The sequence below is a fragment of the Pteropus medius genome, unplaced genomic scaffold (assembly GCF_902729225.1).
Source record: "Pteropus medius unplaced genomic scaffold, Ma_sr-lr_union100, whole genome shotgun sequence".
Lineage (NCBI taxonomy): Eukaryota > Metazoa > Chordata > Mammalia > Chiroptera > Pteropodidae > Pteropus > Pteropus medius.
In genome coordinates, this window is record NW_024351546.1 from 820,429 (window position 1) to 838,841 (window position 18,413).

An 18,413-nucleotide genomic window follows, 5' to 3' on the forward strand; every position below is an offset into this window, starting at 1 on the left:
CAATGGGCAGAGGTTACAAAATCGAATCCTTTACCCAGGACCAGGGCCAGTCTCTGAGGGTATCACTGAGAAATACTTGCCCCAACTTGCATCAGGCTCCTGGAGAGAGGACCACCTCTGGAAGGTCCTCACTTGCCACTTAACATCACAGGAGAACCACAGCCACTGAGTCTGGCCTTCCCTGTCCATAGCCTCTCTTAGCTCTCTGGTCCCCACCACCCTAGCTCCCAGCCTGCCCAAGATGTGCAAGTGCTCTAACTATGCAAGTGCTCAGAGAGATCTCAAGCATCTGGGGAGTTGGGGGAAGCTTTGTCTCCCCCAAAGCTCTGAGTAGGAGGGGAGGATGGAGGCGGTGGCCAAACTCCATACACCAGCCCTCCGAGTCTTATCTGTCTGGTCAAGACTCCTAATCCACTCATGATCAGCCATGCAAGTGGGAAGTAATATGTCATTACCTAGGGAAGTCCTGGAGCGGAAATTATCTGATCCTCCCACTCCTACACAGTGCATTCAGTGGCTGCACAATAAATGCTTGATGGACTGCATAGAGGGTAGGAAGTGCAAAGTGTCAAGCAAGTCTCCAACAGTAAATCAGAGTAGTGACCCCTGTAGGCCTGGCCTGGCCCATGGTGGCGTCCCACAGGTAACACTGGCATAGGGGTTGGATTTGAGGTTGTACAGCCAAAAGGAGAGGGAGCTATTTGCCCTCCAGAAAACTGGAATGAGCAAACACCCAGCAGCCAGCCTAAAGTGAGGCTGTGTAGGAAGCCTGTATGTCTGGGCCAGGCGTTTGACCCCAAAAGGGCCTTTGTATCCCTTCAGGTACAAACCGAGGTCCCCTGAGACTCGGCCCCTAGAAATGCCCCTATTTCCTTGCAGAGTGGAGGAAAACAGCACACGAATGTCATAGTTATTGAGTTCTTTTTTCCTTTTATTGGCAAAGTAAATATATTTTTATGAAGGACCAAAGAAAATATACATAATTGTAACATATGTACACCAGCTTTATAGATTTTCAAAATTTCAAATTTACATAAATGCTGATATGTTATTAAAAGATATTTTATGTAGATGTACCTATGTACAGTTTATTTACATACATTCATAGGATGTGAAATAAACCTGTCAAAACAAGCTAGTTCATTTGATATTAATTTCTAGACAAAAAAAGGAATGCATCTCTAAATCGGGATTGGGGGGTTCTATCTGGTTCTTCTACATGCACTGCAGCCTGCTCCCCTCTCCTCCCAAAGGTAACCCTGGAGGCTGAATTTGTCTGGAAACAGGATAAGGGGATGAGCCACGCTGGATAGAGACAATCCTGGGCAAGCCTACATTTGTCTGCCCACCCTGCACATTTAACTCAAGCACATGCACTGTCAGCAACCCCCCCATCACAACCACCACCAAGGGGGGCCTTTTCACCTCAATCTCGAAGCTACCCAGAAGCCAGGTCCTGCACTCCTAGCCACCCTGCCCATACCTTCTGGTAGTCAGGCTGAGCAAGGCATCTTGGACAAAGCTACCCACATGCCACGGTGCAGCCTAGGACTTTTGGCCTATTTCCTTCTTCCCAGCGTGGCTCCCTCTGGGATCTGACATTTCGAAACTGCACATTTCATCTTCCTGGGCAATAAGTGCTGGCACTGACCCTGGCCCCGGCAGGGAGCCCAGTGGAAGAAGGGCCAGGCCCCCCAGGCCACTGCAGCAGAGGTGGGCACGCAGGAAGGCACGAAGGCGAAGGCGTGAAGGCACAAACGATGGCCTCTAGGTTGGGGGCTGGGTCTCCCCAAGAAAGGCAGTAGGAGGGGGCTCTGGGTTTTGGCCTCCCGGGCCAGCCCCCTTTGTCCTGTACCCACCCCACCCGGGCTTCAGAAGGTGGGATCATGACCTTGTCATGTCCCTCTGAAGGGTGCAAATAAATTATTGCTACAAAATATTGGGGCTATCCGAGGGAGCAGGGTCAGGGTGAGGGGGCTCAGTTGGCAGCTCGTACTGAGCGGCTGCTCCTGGGGAAGCGGTGCACCTTGATGTGCTTGGACAGGTGGTCACTCCGTGCGAACTTCTTCTCGCACACAGGGCACTGGTAGGGCTTCACTCCCGAGTGTGAGCGCCTGTGCCGCGACAGCTCGTCTGAGCGTGAGAACCTACAGGACACTGCGGTCAGCGAGGCTGGCCCTGCCCCCCATCCACCCCGTACCCCCCACCCCACCCTCAGGCCAGCTGCAGATCCCCAGGGCTCCGCCAGCCTGGCAGGGTGGCCCTGCAGTGCTTCACCTATCAAACTGCTTCTGAATCCACTGTCCTGAGTCCCCCTCCTCCATGTCCCCATCACCCCTTCAGGATAGCAAGAATTGCAAATAAAAGGCTCTACTAGCACAGAGGGGGCTGATCTCATGCATCAGGGCCTGAGAGCAACTGGCAAATATTGGGACAGGCTCTCAAGCCTACCAGAGTCCTGACTTACTCTCCATCTCCCATCCCCAAACCCCATAGTGTGCAGTGAGATCATCCTTGTCCTGACTGTGGCTGTGCCTCATGTTCCCGCCTTAGGCCAGAACTTGGGGGGCTTCTGTAGAGGTCTGAACAGAGAAGCCTAACCAGAGGGGAAAACTGAGGCCTGGGAGAGCTATCTCTTTTCTCAGCTCTGCAGGGAGTTCCTGGCTCCTCCTCCTCTCTCTTGCCTCCATAAAAGCAGAGGCAGGGTCCTCAGATTTGTGCCCCATTCCACTCCCAGACCCTATTTTCCTGAAAGCTGGGCCCCCTAAGATGTCCCCAAACGAAACTGCACCCCTTGGAGGTACTTCCGAGAGTTTAAACAGTTCCCCTGTTACTTCCCTCTCTTGGCCTCAGCCTGCCCAGAGGCAAGTGCTCCCATAGTCCAGAGGCTGCTGGGAAGGAGCAACTGCTAATGAGAGAGGTAAGGACTGAGCTGGACCACAAAGCTCAGACAGCTGACACTGACTTCAGGGATGTGAGGCTCTGTCCACTCCATGACCCTGGTCCTGGCAATGAGACCCCACTCCCTACACATACATATACTCTTCTCTGTGCTCCGCCTACACTGGCCTGTCCTTGGTCCTCCTTGCCAGAGGACATTTGCACATACTGCTCCCTCTATCCAGAATGCTTTCCCTTCCCGCTTCTCCTTGCTCCCTCCCATCCATTCCTTAGAGTCCAGCTCAAATATCACTTCCTCAAGAAAGCCCTCCAGGACAGCATCCCATTCTAGGTTCCCACAACACAATGCCCCTACCATTGTTGCTGCAATTTTAAATTTACTTTCAACTTTTTGATGAATGTCAGTCTGGGTGCCACTAGACTGTCAGCTCCATGAGGAAAGACATGTCTGCCTGGTACATGTAGGTCCCAGTAAGTGCATTTATATGAAAGAGTAGACACAAGGGGCACCCACAAGAGGATACAGAGCTGTCACGGGGACAGTCTCAGTGCATGCATGCACCCACATGTATACACATGCCACAGAGACTCACACATAGATACTCACATGGACACACATACCACATACATGTGCACGCCACGGACATGGGTGCGCTGCGCACATGTGCACACACGTGTGTATGCATGTGCACTCCATTCCACAGTGCATACATGTATGCACATGCACATATCATACACAGGGATGCACATGCACCTACATGAACACACACATGCACACATGCACACACACAGGAGTATCAGGCCCAAAAGCCCCTGTCCTGAGGCCACACAGCAAGAGGTAGGTAGGGTGGTATCCCCGGAACAGCTGTCCCCAACCCAGTCTATGGGTAGGGGCTGCTGGCCCACCTCTGGCCTGACCACATGGGTGGAGGCCTCAATCCCACAGCCTACCAAGGAGCAGAAGGACACAGTAGAATAAGCTCCGGGGAAAGCTCAGGTGAGCAGCAGGAGGACCCGAGCACACACGGGGAGCCAGGCCGGGAGGACAAACGCTTCAGTCTGGCTCAGTAGCCCTTGGCACCCAGGGCCTTGCCCCCAGAGCATGGTCGGGTTTCTTCCGCCTAACATCACAGAGCGCCAACTGTATCTGGGACAGAACAGTGCTCTCAGCATATTTCTGGAACAGAGGAAGACCAATTTGCTTGTTTACCAGATGAGGAAACCGAGGCTCAGAATGATGAGGGCCTGATCCAGGGTCACTGGCAAGACAGCACAGCTGAGGCCAGAGCAAAGGTCCTGGCACAGTTCCCTGCCATGTCCTGCCCACCCTGGTGACCACAGAGGGCCTGGCTTCATCCACAGAGCCCAGCTGGGTGGTGTATGCCACTGGAGCCCTGTGCCAAGGAGGAAGTGACATCAACACACCCTGGCGGAGCCTGGACTTATGATTTCTGGCCAAGGCCACCTGCCCAGAGCGTTAAGCACACAGCTTCTGAGCAGGTGGGCCTGCCCAAGGCAGGGGCCAGCAGAAAGCTACAGAAAATGCCACTGGCAGTGTCAGAGCCTTCCTGTGCACCAGGCGCTGAGGGCACATACACCTTCTGGGGAGCCAGGGTCAGCCCTGTCAGACTAATAATACCACAGCAAGGGCTCAAAAAGGACAATGGGCTTGCGGGAGTCACACAGCCAAAGGACAGCAGGATCTGCTCAAGTCCCCACCCCACCAGGAGCCCTGCACAGTCCTGAGCAAACTCAAGAACCATCCTGGGCCTCAGTTTCCTCACTTATCCAACAAAAACCTTGGGATTTCTGTCCACCTTTCAGAACTTTTCAAAGGGACCCTGTAATCACGGAGACACTAAGGGAGAACCAGGCTTAAGAAGGTGTCCCCACCTATAAGTCCCCTCCCTGCTGCCTCAGGGTCCTGTAGCCTGAGGGGTCCTTCCCTGGGAAGTGAACCCTCAGAAGATTCCTGCTTCACACCCTTACCCACACTGTCCCAAAGGGCAGCTATCAGAGGGGTCTGGGGGCCACATGGGGGTGGGACCAAGTAGCTGAGATGCAGCCTCTGTATCTCAGTAGTGACCTGTGCAAGCCACCAAGTTCTCTGAGGCTCAGTTTCCCCACCTGCAGATAGGGAAATGATAGATCTGCATCAGGAGATTATGAAAGGCAATGAGTGTTTATAGCAGTGCTTGGCACATGGCAATTATCCAATAATTGTGAGCTCTTGTTACCTGCAAGGAGCTTAGCAAAGGGCCTGGTGAGGTCCTGGAGTGTGTGGGTCATTACTCCGATTCATGCTGCTGAGGTGTAGGACAGGGAAGCACAGGAGTCCAGGTGACTCTGCTGAGCAGCCTGTAACATCAGTACCACCACTGGCACACACAGCACTTTTGTGAGATGACACCCCTTCCATTAGCCAGAAAGCCATGATTGTAAACAGTCAAGTCTCAAGGACTGCAACAGGAATGGCACCCCCTAGAGTTGTACAGTGCACAACCTGTTCAACCACACTTAGGAGCTCTGCTGACTGCGGGAATGGAGTCAGAGGATGCCTCATTGGGTAGAGATTAGCACTGGCATGGGCCAAGAGAGCAGGCCAGCCCTGGACCACTGGACTTGAATCCTGTCCCTGCCACCTTCTGGCTCTGTGGCCTCAGGCCTGTACCTCCCCTTTTCTGGATCTCCTGTGTCCCCTGGGGATGAAAACAGTACCTGCCACCAGGGCTGCTGAAAGTTAATATTCATATTAGCTGTAGCAAGAGGGGATTCTTTCTGGACAGAACGGCCTAGCAATTCTGGAACAGGATGTTCTACTGCAGGGAACAAAGGACGCCTGTGTCTGAGAGTGAAATAAGGAAACTTCTAGGAAGGCAGGCAAACAGCCACTTCCCAGACAGTTAGTTCAGAATAGGGAAAGTCTGGTTTCAGCCCTGCCAAGGGTGCAGGAACCACGTCACAAGAGGGAACACTGGGTTCAGGACCAAGAGCAGAAGAAAGTGGAGGCTGGTTACCTGTACAAGTGACAACATGGGGTTGTGGGGGGTATGGGGAGGGTCATCGTTCATCATACAAAGGTTAACAGGATGGGGCCCAGGACACAGTGCCAGGATCAGAACCAGCCTGGTAGGAGTAAGAGGAAACTGCTCACCAGGGCCAGTAGGAAGAGGAGAAGTGGCCTTGGGAGTGAGGAGCTCCTCACATAGGGAGGCAAGCAAGCATGCACAGGTGCCACCCCAAAGACCGGCTGCAGGTAGAGATCCTCTCAACACCTGAGCAGGCCATCCCCCCACCTCACCCCCACCCCCGTACTGGAGGCTTGCAGAGGGAGTTGGAGAGAGAGCCTGAGTTTGGGGGGTAGGGCAGACAGCCCAAGGTAAATTCCTGGTTCTGCCACCTACTAGCTATGTGACCGTGGATAACTTACTTAAATGCTCTGTGCCTCATTTCCTTCTCTGTAAAATGGGGACAACATACTGATGCCTATCTCATGGACTTATTCAGAGCATTACATAAGTTACCAAGTTTGGCACGTTCCGAGCAGTGCCTAGCACACATCAGGAGCTACTATTATCATCCCTGCTGCTATTGTTAGCTCTTTTCCCCTAGGCCATGGCATAACACTTGAAAGAGCCGAGGGCCTTGTGGGGAGGAGAGGATACCCAGCCATTATAATACCAGGCAGACAGGGAGAGAAAATGAGGGGAAAGCCAGCCTGTACCTGCAGGCATCTCCAGGTTAGAAAGGCATGCCTACCAAACTGCTCCCAGGGTCAGGATGGGGCTGAGGTGCTATCTGGCAGTGCATCCAGAGCCATACTTGCTAGTGCTGTCCCTGCAGGCTTTCTGGGCCTCAGTTTTCCCCTCTGCAAAATGCGAACTAGTGCCCACCCGTTCCAAGGCTATTGTAAGACCTCAGTGAGCTAATGCTTGTGATGTCTGAGGAATAAAGCAGGGACCATCATAAGACCAACTATAGCCACCACTAATGGGAAAGCACTGGAGACAGAGGGCACAGAGAGGGCCGAGGCCCGAATGGGAACCTGTCCTGTGGAGGGGAGGTCGGTGAGCAGATTGTGCAGGCAAGTGGACCAGAATGAGAAGTTTGAATAGGAATTGAAGCATACCAAAGTACACATAAAGGCCAGAGTAGCCTGAGGAGGTAATGAGTTCCCGTGGCAGGAGGTATGCAAGCAAGTGTGGGGAATTGTGGAGGAGATTCCAACTCCTAGAACCTTAGAATAGAGCCTAGCATACAGATGACAATGACACCTCGTTGACATCATCATCACTGCTCCTCCGTCCTAGTCAGGTCAAGCTGCTCCAAAGCTGGGTCTGTACTCCTGCCCAACTATTGCAAGGGCGCCCTCCACTCTTGACCCTCAGTTGAAGGCCAAAGCTACATTTAAGGAACATGCACATCTTGTGTACATCCCCAGGGGTTCAGGATCTTTGAAGGCCAACTGGGGACTCTCAAATCCTCAGTAGGCACCCTTGGCTCGCAGGGCCTCTGCCATGTGTGACCTCACCAAGGCCGGACTCCATTCTGGAAGACCTTGGGAGAAGCTGGGAATGCCCTTTGAAGCCCTAGGAGTGGCTGGAGACAGGAGTGGCTCCATGGTCAACTCTGTAAGGACCTCACCACGCCAGGTACCCACCATGCCTTTCCCTGCCAAGTGGGTCCTGAGCAAGATGACCAGGGCCAGGGCTTAGACAGTGGCAGAGGTGAATCCCCTACACAAATCCCACTTGTTTCCACACCTCCTGCCATGGGGAACTCATTACCTCCTGAGGCCAACATGTCAGAAGCTGAATCTGCCTCCCTAAGACCTACTCTGGGCTGAGGGTCCCATCTGCTCTCTAGGACAGCCTGGAAGAAGCCAGGGCCCCTCCTCCTTGGGAAGTGGGCCAAGTGGGCAGCTTTCACCAAGGACCACATCCTTCTTCTCTGTGGCCCCACCTAGCCCTACCCCAACTGGAGGGACCACTTGCCAACTGTCAGCAGCAGCCAGGGGACAGTGCCCAGGAAGATGAGTTCATCATGAGAGTCGGACTGGTGCTCTGCCAAGCTAGCTGCCCAACCTCTCCCTAGTCCTATCCCCCACCAAGAGGAGAATGCATCCAAGAGGAGTCCCTGTGAGTCTGGGGGTACCTCTGAGATGGGGTACCACCCTTGTGAAGGCTGGGCAGAATATCTTCCTTTCTCAGACTATGACCTTGTATGAGAATGACAATACCGCTGATGAGAAGTGGGTGCTGCTGTTAGGGAGCGGTAGTAAGCAGGTCCTCTACAGATGAGGAAACTGAGGCTTGGGCAGGGGGACCACTCCACGGGCACACAATAAGTTGGAGGCTGACCAGGACTGAGGTTTCTGACTACTGCTACCAGCGGCACCCCAACCAAGGCGTCTCAGTGCCCCTCCCTTCTGCAGCTGAGCACTTGCCTCTAAGGCCCCATGTCTCTAGGCTTCTCCCCACCCCAAACTCTGACCACCCAACACTGCACATATGCTACTATGCCAGGCCTTACAAGCTTCCCTGCAAGTTCACCTTTACCTCAGGGCCCACTTGGCAGACTGCAGCACAAGGCTCAGAGAGGCATGCAACTCAAGTACTGACACCCAGCGTGATGAGGCTGGGGCACAGGCTCTCACAGAGCCATGTGGGTCTGCTGATGGGCACTTTTGGGTCACTGGAGGTAAAGGATGCCCTCACTCAGGAAGAGCCTTCATAACCCAAGATGCTCTTTGGAACAAGTGCCTTCCCTGGCCGGCTCAGCGCTCCATGGAAAGGGGCTGCCAGCATCACATCAAATATTCCAGGCACAGATCCCATCATGGCCAGCCAGGACTCCAGGAGTGGCATCTTCCATCCTCAGACCAACTCTCATGTGCTCTCAAATGAGAGTCTGGTCAAAAAAACCAGAGCTGCAAATGGCCCCATGTGCCACACCAACACAGACGCGCAAGAATGAATAAGGTGCACAGACACATATGGTCATGCAACACATGGATACACATATGAAGAAAGCAAGATGCACATACATGTGCACATACACAGCTACACAGCTGCTTGCAAGATCTGGTTCTGCACAGACAAGCGTGCCATGTCGCTCTCTCACACACTCACACACGTAGCAGCAGCCACAGCAGCAAAGCCTAGGAATGTGCCAGTAGCACAAGCCACCCTCCCAGGCAGGCCAGATATTCCAATGAGGTGGATGTCCTAAACTGGGAAGAGCCCAGCTGTAATGTACGTGAGCATTTGAGCTCCTGGCCGGCTGCTTGCTTTTCAGGAAAAGGTGGACATGCACCCAAGGCCCAGGAGAGGGTGATCCATGGGGGTCCCATCTAGCTGTGCAGCCCTCGGACTGGGTAACCCTGGCAAGAGCCCTGTCCTTTGAGAGTTGGTTTCTCTCCCTGTGCCACACAGAGTAGAGCCTGGAAGGAGTCTTCCACCTTTGGGTTAGCACTCCAGCCAGGTCCTCCCTTGTGGTTGGCCTTTGTAGCTTCTGCAACACACCCCCATTCTCCCAGTGGGGAACAAGGGCCAGGCCCAGCCCACAGACTCAAGAACATCTCTAAGTGAAGCTGGTCCCTCTGATTAGGGAACAGGATTTTCAGGATGTGACTGTTCTGATACAACCCCCTGGGTTCAAATCCCATTTACAAAGTAGTGTGACTTTGGGCAAGTTGCTTAGCCAGTCTGAGCCTCAGTTTGCTCAACAGTAAGATGGGAGTACTTACCCTGTAGGGTACTACAAGGCACAGAGGGAGCAGTGCACACAGTGGCAATCCCATTGGGCACACAGCCCATGCCCCAGCATTCTCAGCTGTCCTTGTTATGACTATGAGAGCCCTTCTGCCCTGCCTCAGGCCTTCGCCCTCAACATAAGCCCCAGCAAGCCTTGCCTGAAGACCAATTGGTTTGGCTTCAGGAATCAGGAGAAACAAGGAAACCTGCCCACCCCTCTCCACTTCCTAATCAGCCTCATCTAACAGTGGAGAACTCAGCCCTGGCCACACATCTAGGGGAGCAGAGATGAATGGGCTGCACTCACCACCCAGCCTGTCACCCGCCATACTGACCTCCAGCCGCAGCCCGGCCAGGTGCAGGCAAAGGGCTTCTCGCCTGTATGCCGTCGCAGGTGGGCCTTGAGATGGCTGCTTTTGGTGTACATCTTGCTGCAGCCAGGGAAAGTACATTTGTGCATTTTGATCAGTTCTGCTGCTGGGTTCTTGGGGAATTTCTGGCCCATGAGGAGACCAGTGGGGCCAGGCCCCAGGGGTCCTGACCCAATGGGCTTGGCGGCAATGGGCACAGGGGCGATGCGCACAAACTTGGAGGGCAGGTTCAAGTTTGAGGTGGGTACCACCTGGGGCAGAAGCGCAAAGGTCTGCCCTTGGATGTTGACCAGGAGCTGGGCTACCTTTACACTCTCCAGGGTCTGCCCAGGGGAAACAGGCTCTGTGCCTGATTCCTGCTTCACCTGCACAGGCTGGATCTGCAGCAGCAAGGGGATAGGGCCTTCAGATGCAGGTCCCACATCTGGACCCTGGGTGTCACCTGCACTGGCACCACCCGGTAGGGGAGCACAGCGTTCTCGCCCACCAGACCCAGGATGGAGATGGCTTCTGTGTGGCCCAGCTGAGAGCTGGCTGCAGTCCCCCAAGTCCTTGCTGTTGCTCTCTGGGACCTCCTTGACTCCCGGCTCCATGTTCTCCTCCAGAAACTCTTCTATCTCGTCAAGTGTGGGCTGGAAGGGCCTTGGGACATCATTGGCGTCACCCACAGGAAACTCAGGGAAGCAGAAATGCTCCCCTTTCACAGGTGCCGGTGCCCTTCGCCAGGCCTCCCAGGCCATAGGGCCACTGCTGACCCCAGTGCCACTGCTGCTACCACTGCCCAGTGTAGCCTGGGACAGCAGGAAGTCCAAGATGTTGTCTTGGCCCTCAGTGCCTGGGCCACCACTATAGCAGGAGCAGAGGACTTGTGAGTCGGGGCTGGCACAGGAACAGAGGCTGGAGGCATCGCTGTCATCTTCTGAGAGGGGTGAGGGCAGCATGTGGTATGCCTGCCCGCCTGCTAGCCTATCTCCCAGATAACCAACCGGGCACTTCAGCGACGAGAAGTTCTCGTCCACTGGAAGCAAGTGATCCACCATGCTGGCCTGGCTGAGCGGTTGGTAGCTGTGGAAAGGAACAGGGGAGGGCCAATCAGGAGGACAGCACACTTACTTGCCACCTCATGGGCCTGTGCCCCACCACCACAACCTGCCCATGGCCTCCCAATGCCAAATGCCTGGATCCTGCCTCAATCTGTCCCTCAAGAGAACTCTGTCTGCAAGAGTGTTTTCCGAAATTGCACCACCTGTTTGCAAGAGTGCTCTCCAAGCACATTGCACAACCTGGGGCACTTTTGCTTTCAAACAGATTTTCCAGAACAATTCTGGGAAAGAACATGCATGTGCCTGTGAATGATTTGAGTGTGAGTGCGTGTAAGTGAGAAAGTGCATATGTGAGTAAGTTCTCTGCACCTCAGAACAGCCAAGGCTAGGGAACCCTGTCCATTGGAGTCACTGCATTTCTGAGGCGACCTGACCTCAGCTTCATTCCTGTTGAGTCACTGGAGGGGGAAAGAAAAATGGCCATTTGCCCTCTGACCCTTGTGTTGTTAGGGCTTGGGTAAGGTTGCCAGATTAAGCAAACAAAAATAGAGGCTGCCCAGTTAAATGTGAATTTCAGATTTAAAAAATGAACAACTTTTAGCATAAGTATTCTTAAATATTGGATAGAACATGCTTATATTAAAAATTATTTTATCCAAGATTCAAATTTAACTGGACGATCTGTGTTTTAATGGAGCAAGTCTAGTTTGTGGCAAAAAATTAAAGACCCAGTGCGCCTGCCCTGGAAGGCCCTATTTCCCCATCTAAAGGGGCAGTTATCCACCCTCCAGCTCTCAGACCCCTCTGGGCTTGACTGCCTCCTCTGTGAACGGGGGAGGCAGGACAGGCCTGAACAAATGGACACTTTACTGAGGCTCTACCACTGGGTGGAGAAGGCCCTGCCCACGGGGAGAACTCAGGAGAACAGAGGTGGACCCAGAACCCACATTGCTGTCATAGTTCTTACCTCATGTGACTTCACAACCGCCTAGTGAGGGGGTAGAGAAGGCCCCCTTGGCCTGCACCCATGGAGCACTCGCCACCTCGAGATGGCCCAGCTAACTCCAGTCTCCCCACTAGACCATGCTCTCCATGAGGGCAGGCTGGGCTGCAGGGTGTCCACTGTGTCCCCAGTTCTCAGTGTGGCAGTTGGTACCCAGGAGGGACTCAGAGAATGTTAACCGAGAGGGGAAAGCTGTGTCCTCTGAAGGCCATGCTAAGTCCAGTGTCCAAAGAGAGTCAACAGTGTCAGGCTGTGACAGGGCTACCTCTGTGGACCTTTGTCCCCACCCAGTGACCACGGCTGGGTGTTTACTGAGGTTGGGGAGGGGTATGTTCTGCACCTGAAGCCAGAGATTCTCTGCTGTCTGGCATCACCTCTGCACCTGCCCCAGTGCTCTGTCTCCAGGACCAATCCTGGGCGTGCCGCCCAGCACTGCCCTACCGGCAGAGACCTCCCAAGGCCAGGATCATCATCATCAGCTTTGCCCTTGGGCAACTCCTGGTTCTCCCCCAAATCTCAGTTTCTCCAACTGTTCCATGCCTCCAGTGGCCCCAGGACCTTTGACCTCAGTTCCCCACTCATCTGGGAAGCTTCACAGAGCTCCAGGAAACAAGGCAAGGTGAATGCCCTTGGGAAGTCTACACGCCCCCAGTGCAGTTTTGCCAGAACATTTGGCTTTTAAATAGTCAGCTATGGACTTAAAACTAGGATTTTTTAAATACACACTATTCATCAAATCGGGTTCTAGAAGGAATGAAAGTGCCAGATAATGTAAAGGGCAATGAGGCTGGGCAGAGCCCACACTTGGTCCAAAGCCTCCTCCACCCCTGTCACTGGCCCTCTGAGCAGTGGGCTCTGCTCCTGCAACTGCAATTTATCTGCTGGATGACCCCAAGCAGGGAGCACAATGTCTTTATGTCTGTCTTGGTCTGTTGAATGCGGATGCTGCTAAGAGTGCCTAGTTCCTAGGTTTTAAGAGTCTAATGAGCTAACACATGCTGAACACTTATTACAGGGGTGGCACGCATGCAAGCGCTGGTCAGTACCAGCCATTAGGATTAGCCTACAAATAGAGGAATAAGTGGTCCTTCTGCCTCTCTGCTGTGATGCTAAGGAACCCAGGAAAAGGCCATGACTGGTGGTAAGGGGCAGATCGGGTCATATTCCTATCCACTTAAAAGTCTTCCCTGCAATGTGATCACCAACTGAATATTCCATGATATCAAGGAATTACTGTTAAAATTTTTAAGTGTGATGATGGTATTATGGTTGGGACAGTCTTTTTAAAGGAGGCCTTCCTTTTCCAGCTATAAACTGAGATATTCACAGAAGAAATGATATAAAAAAGGAGTGATGGAAATAAGTACAGTAGGGTGGGGTGAGAAGAAACCTCCTACAGTTTCCCAATGAAATGTGACCCAGCCTCCTCCCAGTATCCAGCACCTGGGTCCTACCCATCTCTCCCAGACCTTCGTCTGCTCCATTCTGCACTAGCTGTGCACCAAGCTCACCAGCTTCATGGGCCTCAAGCCAGTACCCTGGCTAGTCTCTCTCCATGGATCCCTCTTCCCTTCACCAGCCCCACTCCACCTGGGAGTACTATATTTATATCTCAGCTCAGAAGTCACTGCCCTCCCCCAGAGAGGGGGATGGGGGGCTTCCCCTGACGGCCCTCCATTATATCATCCTACAGTATAATCTTCCTAGCAGCTGCCACTGAGGGGGTAGGGAGGTGGGGAGAGACTCAGTTATGTGTTTATGTATTTTATTTTCTGTCTACCTCCTCACCAAAATATAAGCTGTTCTGACTGTTAGGTCCACCTCTATATCCAAGTCTAAAACAGAACCCTGTAGAATTTGCTGATGGTGTGGGTGAAAGGTGCTGCCGTGGAAATCTAAAAAGGGAGTAAGGGAGTGAGGGATGGAATGAGACCTAGAAGAGAATCACCAGGGTCAGGCATCAAGGTCTTAATGTAGGGCTGAGTGGCCTAGGCTGGACGCCGAGGCACTGAGAACCTAAAAGGAGCACTGGCATTAGAGAGAGAACACATCAGGGCAGGAGCCGGCTCTGGCCCCTAAAACACAGCAGCACGTGGCACGGCCAGGGGCGCAGCCTGCATGCAGGGGGAGGGGACGCGCTGTTCTGGGCTCCGTCCCCCGGCAAGACTCAGACCCGCTCCCGCCCTCCACCCCGCCTCGGCCGGCTCTCCGCTGTTTATCCTCCCGGGGACACAACGGCTGCAGGAACAACATGTAATTGATAACAAGCCCAGCTCCGGCCAAGGGTTTGCCATTGGGTCAGCGTGCAAATCACGGGGGTGGCGGGCGCCCTTCAAAATAAGAGTCTCTGCTACCCGTGCCTCCAGCAGACTCAAAAGTGGCCAAGACCCGGCGTCATGACACCTGTAGGGAGGCCGGGGAGCCCCACGAACCACCTGGTCCTTTGGGGGGGGTATCTGAGGGGCTCAGGTGTTTGGTGATTTTTGTCACACATATCCCCCTCCCCCCAAAGACTGGGCGACAAAACGGCTCCTCTGTGCTCTCCCCTCAAGAAGAGGAAGAGGTTCCATAGGGAACGTTATATTGGAGAGGGAAGAGGGAACCCGCCTCTCCCCTGTGCCACCTCCCCTCACTACCCCCACCTCTCCCCGCATACCGCCGACAACCCTCGGTCATCGCTCTGCTAATGATCAGTCGAACCGGCCAGGGGACTCTGAGTGGGGAATCGGAGTGAGACGTGTGAACGGTGTGGGTGTGCGCGAAGGGGTGTGAGTTCGTTTCGTGTGACTGCGTGTGAGGGGCGTGATGCGCGGCGGCCAGTGTGGTTGTGCTGGAAGGTGTCCGCGACGTACTCGCGTGTGGAGCCGGTGTACGTGCCCACGCGCGTGTGAGGACTGCATGGGAAAAGAAGGCGTGGGCAGCCCCACCATGCCTTCGGTTCTTGCCTCCTCCACCCGAGGAATGCTGACCGACAGTAACCCCTCCACCATAGGCCCTTCTGTTCCCGGCCTCCCTGGCCCCGGCCCGCGGGTCTGTCTCCCGACCCGCTCCTCTTGCCAGGCCCCGCCGAGTGCCCACCATATGGAAGGGCAGGCCTGTAAGGCACGCAGGGACACACGGGGCCAGGCGTCCAGGAGGCGGCCCGGACCTACACGGGGAAAGTGCCGGTGGGCAAATGGGGGGGGGTCACTTTCCCACGGGTTTGGCCGACCGCCCCTGCTCCGCTTGGCGTCTCACCCCGCTCCTCCGACATTTCCTCGGACACTTGCTCAGAGCCTGGGACAGCCGCGCGGGCGCCCGGCCACACGCCCAGAAGGCAGCCAGCGCCAACCCCCCACCCCGGTCCCGGCCAGTTCACTGGGTGCCCGCGGCCGCGTCCACGGGGCAGTCCGGCCTCGCTGCGTCTCTCCCACCTGAACTTGGCGCACGCCCGGCCCGCGGCCAGGCACCGGCGGTCCTGAGGCCCAGCGGGCTAGGCTGGGAAAAGCGGCCTGGCTCCCGGTCCGGCGGCGGCCGCGGGCCGAGCCGCGGGTGCTGCGCTCGCTCACTCGCCCGCTGGCCCGCGGGTCGCTGCGGCGGAGCAATCGCCCGCCTCGGCTAGCTGGGCTCTGGCTCCCGGCGGCTCACGTGATGCCTCCGGCGCAGGCGAAGGCTCGCAGGAGGCTCGGCCCCGGTCGCGCGCCCCATTGGTCCGCGCCGCGCGTCATGCGCCCCGCTCCTCCCTCGGCCCCGCCCCCGGCTGCAAGGGTCTCAGTGCCGCCGGCGCCTCCGGGTTTCTAAGCCACAGGCTCCGCACGCCCCGCAGGGGTCCCCAGCCACCTCCCAGCTTCCCCCACCCATAGCCTTGGAGTCACAGCGTACGCGGGGTTCTGCGTCTAAAGCTCGGTCCCCAGTTGCGAAGGTGAGACAAGCCTCGGGACCTAAGAAAAGCCCTGAGGTCGCCGGAAATGCAGTTCACGCGGAGGCGTGGGGCAGCCCTGGCCAGGTCTGCCCTCCATCCCCACTCCCACCTGCAGCCTGGTACCGGCCGCTGCATCTCCCGGTTGGGTGCCAGATAAAGTAGGGGGCTTGCCTTGGGAAACGTATTTTTGGAGAAATATGGTACGGTCTTATAGCTGAGCAATCACAGTTACCCTCGGGAAAGTGCGCGCTTGCAGCCCTACCGACAGGGCTGTCTAGGAGGTTTGAGGTTTGCTGACACCCTGCCCCAAATCAATGACACCCCGGTTCGGGCACTTTCCTGAGGACTGAGTAGTGCCTCACAGTCTACAAAGGCGTTCACGGACTGCTGTAGTCTGCAGCAGTCCCAGGAAGCCTTCGCATTCCACTCAGGTAGAACGAAGCTCGGTGATTTGCCCAAGAGAAACACGTGAGCTGAGAGTGCCTGGCACACTGCTATGCCCTTTAACCCACACTACTGTTGGATCCTCACTCAACCATTTTACAAATGAATAAACAGACCCTGAGGGACCACTGGGTCCTCCTGGGGTCACACTACTGGTAAGGAGAGAAGAGGGGGCGATGAGGCGGGGAGGACATCTTCCAGACGGCCTGGGAAAACGTAGATAGAGAGCTCCTTCTATTGAGCTTACATCCTTTCCCCCACAGGCCTGGGAGGTAGAGCCTTTCCCTTGCTCCTCTCTGAGGACACTGCTAGAGCTGGAACTGGTAGCTAGGATTCTCTGGAATGCTGTGGGTATGGGCTCCTAAATCCATGCCGGTGCTCATCCCCTGGATCCTAGGGCCCTCCCTGTACACCTAGTCAGTGCCAGGAATGCAGCTTCTGCGGACACCAGGAACCAAATCCCGGCTTGACCTGAGGGTTTAGGGGAGACTCATGCTGAGGACAAGGATGGCGATGAGGCTCTGCACTGTCTGAACCCTTATTGCAGCCTGGCCAGCATTGACAAAACAGGTGGAATTCACCTGTTTTTACAGAAGAAGAGACAAAGGTCTGGAGGGTTCAGTAACTCATTGTCTTATCTCTGTGCAGATGAGAGCTGGGCACATCCTTAGCACTTCTCCCTCTGCCCTACCTACCATTGGTCCTTCGCTCCTCACATATTCTAGCCCAATGTTCCCTGAGTAAAAAGCCACATTGAAACATCAGGAGCTTGGAAACAAAGATGCATCCATAGCAGCTTTAACACACAAGGAAGCTTCCGCATATGGCTAGTCAGAAACTGAGGAACAGAGAAAGATAAACACTAAATGTGGAATCTAAAAAAAAAAAAAAAACCAACAACAACAAAAAACCACAGAGCAAACAAACTCATAGAAAAAGAGATCAGATTTGTGGCTACCAGAAGTGGGGGATGGGGGAGGGGGAATTGGAGTAAGGTGGTCAAAAAGTACAAACATCCTGTTATTGGATACATAAGTACTAAGGATATAATGTACAACAGGATGTCTACAGCTAAATAACTGCTGTATGGAATATAGGAAAGCTGTTAAATCCTAAGTTGTTATCACAAGGAAACAATTTTTTTTTTTCTTTTTATTGTATCTATATGAGATGATGGATGCTAACTAAACTTACTGAGGTAATTATTTCACAATATACATAAGTCAAACAATTGTATATCTTAAACTTATAGAATGATGTATGTAAATCATATCTCAATAAAACTGAGGGAAAAAAATGAAGAATAGCCAAGACGCTCCTGTTACAGAGTCAGATCATGTCCTTTCTTGATTCAAAACATTCCAGTGGCTCCCACCTGACTACAACCTGTAATGCCCTACAGGATCTGGCCCCCATTACTTCTCTGACCTTATCCTTTCCTCTTCTCCCCCTTGCTCACATTATTCCAGCCTCACTGGCCACCTTGTGATTCCTTCAACACACCAGGTATGCAATCCCACCTCAGGGCCTTTGGACTCATTGTTCCTGCTGCCCTCTGAGGATCCTAACAGACCTGTATAATCTCTTCCCCCACATATTACATGGCTCTATCACCTCCTTCAGGGTTTTATTTTATAGTTACTATTAAAATTTATGACAGAGACCTTATCCTGGAGAGCCGTCAAGAGGGGCTGTGAGAGGAGCTATCACACCTATGTCATCGTGAGAGCCCTACAGGAAGAACTCTATATTTATAACAGAGCTCTGTGGTTGTAACAGCCCCTCCCCTTACCTTTCTAATCCCTTCTGTAAAGTACTTCCTCCATCTTTGTACACATGGCTCATCATGTCTGCATGTACCTGATTGCAATCCTTTCTTTTTCCTGAATAAATCCTTTTAGTGACGGAATACCTAGTCAACTTTTGTTTCATGGTCAACATTTTTGAGGCCCCTCTGGTATCCAGAGAAGTAACCCCGACAGCTTTAAGGCAGGT

General features: G+C 54.0%; 1 protein-coding gene across 2 annotated transcripts; it reads right to left on the bottom strand.

Annotated features, from left to right (window-relative positions):
* Window positions 1–910: 910 nt before the first annotated feature.
* On the bottom strand, window positions 911–15,679 carry KLF15 (KLF transcription factor 15). Of its 2 annotated transcripts, none has more exons than XM_039843589.1 (3): window positions 15,487–15,679; window positions 9,992–11,092; window positions 911–2,147 (listed from the first exon to the last, which is right to left on the bottom strand). In XM_039843589.1, exons 2-3 carry the CDS (start codon window positions 11,065–11,067, stop codon window positions 1,979–1,981), a joined length of 1,245 nt encoding a protein of 414 aa, XP_039699523.1. In that variant the 5' UTR covers window positions 11,068–11,092; window positions 15,487–15,679; the 3' UTR covers window positions 911–1,978. The 2 variants fall into 2 exon arrangements, with proteins under 2 accessions (XP_039699523.1, XP_039699522.1); XM_039843588.1 differs by lacking the exon at window positions 15,487–15,679 and adding an exon at window positions 12,038–14,225.
* Between the last annotated feature and the right edge of the window lie 2,734 nt (window positions 15,680–18,413).